The 6,862-nt window shown below is 31.7% G+C and overlaps 1 protein-coding gene across 1 annotated transcript; it reads right to left on the bottom strand.

Annotated features, from left to right (window-relative positions):
* Positions 1 to 3,155: 3,155 nt before the first annotated feature.
* LOC106778128 (probable WRKY transcription factor 70) lies at positions 3,156 to 5,910 on the bottom strand. The gene is made up of 3 exons (XM_014666042.2): positions 4,884 to 5,910; positions 3,836 to 3,934; positions 3,156 to 3,717 (listed from the first exon to the last, which is right to left on the bottom strand). Exons 1-3 carry the CDS (start codon positions 5,240 to 5,242, stop codon positions 3,270 to 3,272), a joined length of 906 nt encoding a protein of 301 aa, XP_014521528.1. The 5' UTR covers positions 5,243 to 5,910; the 3' UTR covers positions 3,156 to 3,269.
* Positions 5,911 to 6,862: the final 952 nt, after the last annotated feature.

The raw sequence follows: 6,862 nt of genomic DNA, 5'->3' as shown, positions 1-6,862 counted from the left end.
CACTTAACGCCGTTAACATAGACTTAACGGAAGGGATCAATTGCACTCAAAATTGAAAACATGGGGACCAAAGGCAATCATTTTTGAAAGCGGGGACAAAATGAAAATTCCCACCCCAACTTGGAGACTAAAAAGGTATTTTAACCAACAATCGTTAGAGTTTGCATTAGATCCATCCTTTGCAAAACCCCATATGAACTATGGAAGGATAGAAGACTCAATATATCTTATTTTCATTCTTTTGGTTGTCAATGTTGTATATTGAATATTAAAGATATTTTTGGAAAGTTTGACACTAAGAGTGATGAAGGAATTATGCTTCGATACTCTTAAATGTCTAAGACATTTAGAGTTTATAACTCTAGAACATCTATAGTGGAAGAGGTTGACATGTAAGATTTATTGACGATGAGCATGACTCTAATTAAGAAGTTAAAGCTAAACGATGAATTCATTAAATTTCAGTTAAACAATACAACATCCAACGAAGCAAATGAATCGTCTACTCCAAAAGAGTCTGAAAAGGAAAAAGAATCAAATGAAGTCATAACGTTTGAACTTGAAATTAAGGAACTTGAGGAGAAAAGAGAGCCTTTGGGAATACGTCGTCTGATGGAAAAAGATCATCCCACATATAAAATTTTAGGTGACATTAAGGAAAATGTCAAGACCAGGTCCTTCCACAAACATGGGCTAGTGACTCTTATTTCTCAAGTGAAACATTCCAATATAGATGAAGCTCTGGAAGACGAATCATGGGTAGAAGCCATGGAAGAAGAACTTGAGCAATTCCATAAGAATGATGTTTGGAAGCTAATGGAATTACCCCAAAACAAGAATGCAATTGGTGCAAAAAGGACATTAAGCTACAAGTTGGATGAAGATGGAAAAGTTGTTCGAAACAAGGCCAAACTAGTTGGCAAAGGATATTCACAACAGAAAGGTATAAATTATACGAAAATATTTGCTCTTGTTGCAAGGTTAAAAGCTATTCAAATATTGTTATCCCTTGCTGCTTTTCGTAAAATAAAACTATATAAAATGAATATGAAAAGTTCATTTTTGAATGGTGTATTTGAGGAAGAAGTATATACAGAAAAACCTCCAGGCTTTTAGTGTTCTATCTATCCAAATCATGTTTTCAAACTAAACAAAGTTGTTGATAGGGAGAGCTATGTGAAAGCTAAACCCAAACCCTTATGTGTTTTTTATGATCACAACAACAGAAATGCTTTTATAGTTTCTTGCACACATTAAGAAAAATTGTTTTTTATATATTTGCTTGTTCTTGAACTATATGTTATGCATATTCATTGTGATTATATATGTAATATGCATATTCATTGTTTAAGAATGAATCTTTGAATATCTTGTTTTTTATGATGGACATGATGATGAACATTGTATAATTATTAATGATTGGAAAAAGGTTTACATGTTTAAACAAATTGAAAATGTATTTATGGTATGATTTAATCTGTTAAGCAATCCATGTAATTTGTTAAATTGTTTCAGATTTCTTGTATGCTTTATTGGAGGCAAACTGTTCTAACATAATCTGGTATATAATGTGTATAACTGATCAAGTAAGAAAGTTAACCAATACTTGTTTTCAAAAGAGTGAAAATCTGATTACATGTTTTGAAAAGAGTGAAAATCTGATTTAAAAGGAGTTTGAAATGGAATTTTTGCTTAAGTGTTGGACATAAGCGATTAAATAAGTTTTTTAGTCACTTACATCATTTTCATACGATGAATTCAATTTCTTTCAAGTCAATATTGTTATAACAGTCATATTGCATTTATTTTTGGCTATTAAGAAGTGTTTAATCGAAAATAATCGGTCAAAACAAATGAAAATCATACATAAAGTATTTAATTAACATGCATTTATATCAAATGAAAGAAAGATTACCTGTGATGGTCGTCAAACTTCGTTCGAGAAAAGTTTGAGAAGAGAAGAGGATTTCGCACGCTAAGATAAAGTGAATGAATTTTCAATCTCCCACTCAAATATCTATTGAATTCACTAACCTTTTAACATCTAACACTTGGACATTCGATGTTTTATATCATTTTACGTCGAATTACAATTATAAACGACATTTAATAATTGCATTTATTTACAAAAATGTCATTAGTCATTTTTAACATTGGTTATTCAGTGGTTGGACATTGAACGCGTGATGTTATACGTTATTTTTCCACTAGTGTTGACAGCTCATTAGTCAATATTGAAGAAAGTTCTAGAGCTTAGTTTCTAGGTTCTTTTTATCTTTTGGTTTTTTTGAGACTAGAGCTTACTCCTCCCTATTATAAATAGGAGTGCTCAAGCATTGTAAACTAAACATGGAAATGATAGATATTATGTCAATTTTGTAGCTCTTCTTTTATTCCAAGTTCACTAGGATATATTATCTTATTAACTTTTGTTATACATTTTCTTCAAGGGTTGGCCCAATCTCCTTCAAGATACATATCCATCGCACTCTCCAAACACATTTTCATTTATCATTTCAACCTTTTCGCATCAAACAAATCATTTCGATGGAAGTAACTTCAATTTTCATGAGGTGAGTTTCCATCATTTGACTCCAAAGCTTGTTTCTTCATATGGATGACATCCATCCTTTAAATCATGTTCCATCATTGGTGTCAATTTTGTATATTAGTGAGTGTCTTGATCCTCCTCCATCATTGGTATTCTAACAAGCCACTTTTCCATCATTTGAAATTCAAGCAAGTCACTCTTCCATCACATATGACATATGTTTTCATTAAATTCACGTGGAGACACCACAACCTACTCTTTTAAAAGGACATTGAAGCAACGCCTAAATTTGTAATTTGTTTAGCAGATGAAAAAAAAAAACTCCACTCCACCTCCCACTCCCAAGCATCCTGAACTCCTATGAGTTCAAACTAGCAAAATTGTTATGTATTTTAAAATAAATTCATATCTATGCACATCCATATCAAAGTTTCATACATGCGAAATTACATTAAACTTCTTTCATACAAAGGTGAATAATATTAAGAATATATATAAGTATATCAGTTTTGGAGTTACCTTCAACACAACTTTCTCATCTAAATTTATTTATGTACATACTAGTTATTCTATCTAAAAGAATATGACTATTATAGGTGCCTCAAGCAGTGTAAATACTTTCTAAATTAAGTAATAAAAGCAATTAACCTCTGTTCGAAGATGAAGTTACCAAAGCCCTTACAGAAATAAATAAATAAATGTAGAAACCGGAACATTCCTAGACATCAAAATCCATATCACTCCCACAAACTTTGTCAAATAGAAAAGATTCAGTGGAGGATGGCATAGACTGCATAGTGTCATGCCTCAAACAATTGAAATCAAGTTCATAGTCACTTAACAGATTGTAATCTGCAGAAGGTAATTGGTTGTGTATACCACAGTCATCCGGAATCACTTCCATAGGCTCCTGTTTCGTGGATGACAAAACTGATGATGAAAACTGGTATTTTTCTTTGGTGGGGAAGGTGGTACTGAAGCTAAGGAACACAGAAGAGTCAGAAGAAGAAGCTGGTTCCAACATTATTTCTGGACTTAAAGAGATTTTGCAATTGTGATGACCATAATAAGTTGTTCGGTACAATGGAGGGTTCTCTTGAATCCTTTGAACCTGTTTGGTTGCTGGACAACCCTGATCATACTTGTGAGTGCATCTGTAGTAGGTCCTATACATATAGATTACCAGAATTGAATTATATTGGATAAGTATATATAAGAGCACAAGAAAAAACCCTATATAGAGAGAAATGGAATTTTTGTTGCTTGAAATTGAAGAATATATACCTGAGGTATTTTGCATTGATGGTCATTTTCTGTCCATACTTTCTCCATATATAGCCATCTTCAATCAGGTGTGAGCTGTTCTTCTCCCATGTTGGTGCACTTGATGTCACAAGGTTGAAAATTCCAATGATTAAAGTGATTATTTACCTACTGAAATCTAATGTATAACTACATCTTTTTAGGCAATCAATTGCAAGGTATATAACAATTAACCAGTACAATCATTGTCATTCTATCTGTTAACACTGTAAATAAGCAAATCGTGATTATGACTAAAGGTTTAGTCTCGGTTAATTTTACTGGGAAAGTATCTTCTTTGTACTGTCTATACAATTATCAGGACAGCATATCCTTTGATAGAACTTAGGAACTAATCTTTCACAGCACTGAGCTCATTTGAAGGATTATATAAATCAGAATTGAATCTCTTACTGTATATTAAGGAAAAACGTTATCTTCTAAAGAAATATTAACAGTAAATAAGTCCAGGAAGTAATATACAGTTAATATTAACAAAACTGATAGAAAGAACAAGCTTTGGAAATTAATTTCAAAACTGAAACCATATATAGATAGAGTTGGCCAAAACAATTTGAATATTTTAAAATAAAAGTAAGTTTATGATATTGAAGCTAAAAAATTTAACATAACCTCTAAATTAAATTACCTAGAAAAAGGATGTATGATTATTGAGAGCAGCTACAGAGAAGTTTAGATCTAAAGAGACGATGCAATGAATTCGAGAACTCTATCTCCAACAAGAAATAAAATCCCACTTTGATTAGGCAAAAGCTAATATTTATCTTTCTAAACATAAAATGATAACAAGAACTTCAAAACATAACTAATTAAACGATCCAATTAAGAAAATTAACAACAATCATAACAAGAACTTCAAAACATAACTAATTAAACGATCCAATTAAGAAAATTAACAACAATCATAACAAGAACTTCAAAACATAACTAATTAAATGATCCAATTAAGAAAATTAACAACAATCATCGCAAATAATATGCTAATAAGACCTAAACGATATGTTCTTACTTTCTTTTGTTGGAAATTCTTCGTCTTTTAGCGTTGATGGAACCCTTGCGAACCCCATCCTTATCCTCAAGATTAGGGCATATGAGGGACGAAGAGACATCATTGACAGCGACAGGCATAACAACACCATCGGAAACATCACTTTGAGTGCTCAACAGTAAAAGGGTATTTGAGAACGATATCAGTACCTTGCGAGCAAGATCCTCAGCAAATGGTAGCACTAGCCCTTCTACTTCTGCATCTGTATGACGAGTGTTAGATTTATGAACAAGTATTTCGAGTAACTGGTTTGCTGTGTCACGCCCTTTGTTGAGCTCTTCTTCTATTGCTTTTCTTCCATTCGAAGCCTGATTCTCCATTGCTGATATATGAAATGGAGTACAGATTGGGGACACAAACACTGTCTTTTATTGAAAACTGCCCCCACTAGCAAATTTAAAATTGTTTGCTCTTCAGACTCAAGACAAAAACATCCCTGGCAGTATGAGCTCTTATTCTGACATCACAAGGGGCAACCTTGACCTTTTGGTTTTGTGCATTCTGGAGCTGTGGGAGGGAATCATAGGATTCTATCCAGAAGTACATTAGGTTGGACAAATTTATAATTGGTAGTTGCAAGGAACAGATTAATTATAGTTTATAATTTCTTCTGTAGTTAAGTTCATCTGTTTTAAAGGATTAACAAGAGCTGATAATCATTGTCCTGGTTCTAAGCTAATATTATATGTAGGGACAAATTCTTTTGTCCTTTAATGTTTATGTTAGTGCACTAATTCATTGACTTGTATCTCAATGTGTAAGGGTTAGAGTATTATTTATTGAAATTGGTGTGACAATAAAACCTCTGAATATGCGAATATCTCTCCTTGTTCTAAAATTAAGCTCCAAGCATGTTTGTCAATGGGAAAACCTCCCAATCGAAGGGATTGAGAATGTTACATACTTACATATTTACTGCGTCTTCATTGCTCAGAAAAAAGAGAAAAAATTGCCTATATCTGTCTGTTGTTATTCATGTTTATGGCTCAATTGAGTGCCAGTAGAGATGCGCAGTAACTTAAATTTCTCAATTCTATCATTATACAGGATTTAAACTCCAGTAAATTAAACGATTTGCATGCATCAAATGCAATTTGTTTCTAGTCATACTGCATGCAGCCAACATTTCATGATCTTAGGTTTTTAATTTACAAGGATGGAACTAATTAATTAGCTATTGTCAAAACTACATTAACTTTACCTTTAGCAGAGATTCAAACACAAGAAATTACTAATCCATTTATCTTGGAATTATATTAACTCTAATTACCTGGCTGAGGCGAAATTGTACATGTGAATACAACATTAATTATCTATTCTGCTTTAGGATCACTTATATAATTCTGGAGATTAATTTTCATTTGATACTATATTGTACTCTTGGATAGGAATTGACACACCTTATTTTAGCCCTTCTGAAAAAGTTTACTTAGCTTTTGCCTATATTAATTATACATGGAAACTCCAATTATAGCTAATCTGCGATAAGTACTTAAAACTCGTATAGGTTGACTTATAAAAAATAATATAGAACCCAAGTTTAGCTTTAAATGAGGTAAAATTAAAATTTTGGCACTATAGTTGTCTAAAATTGAGTTTGATTCCTTAACTCTCAATATATTTGTGTTGCATTAAACAAACCTATTCTTTATATGTTTTGTAATTTAATGTTTGATAAAAATTTAAACAAAGGAAAAAGGAAATGATATTCAAATATAAAAATTATGCGGTGACAACTTTTTTATATGAAATTTTTAGAATTTATTAAGTAAATTTTATAATTGAACTTAAATTTATGTTATCATTGTTTGCATATCCATAAGTTTTTCATTACCCTTAAAGATAAAGAAAAAATAAATTTTACATATTCATATAATCCACAGGTAGCTTGTTGCGAAACATTGACAAATATCAGCACTTAACAATACGCAAGTCAACTC

Source organism: Vigna radiata, unplaced genomic scaffold (assembly GCF_000741045.1).
Source record: "Vigna radiata var. radiata cultivar VC1973A unplaced genomic scaffold, Vradiata_ver6 scaffold_214, whole genome shotgun sequence".
Lineage (NCBI taxonomy): Eukaryota > Viridiplantae > Streptophyta > Magnoliopsida > Fabales > Fabaceae > Vigna > Vigna radiata.
This window is presented reverse-complemented; position numbering and strand designations above follow the sequence as displayed.

Coding starts and splice junctions, on each gene's coding strand:
- LOC106778128 (XM_014666042.2), bottom strand. CDS start 5,242: ATGGAGAATCAGGCTTCGAATGGAAGAAAAGCAATAGAAGAAGAGCTC. Junction 3,935..4,883: donor AGAATTTCCAACAAAAGAAA/GTAAGAACATAT, acceptor TGTGACATCAAG/TGCACCAACATGGGAGAAGA. Junction 3,718..3,835: donor ATCAATGCAAAATACCTCAG/GTATATATTCTT, acceptor CTATATGTATAG/GACCTACTACAGATGCACTC.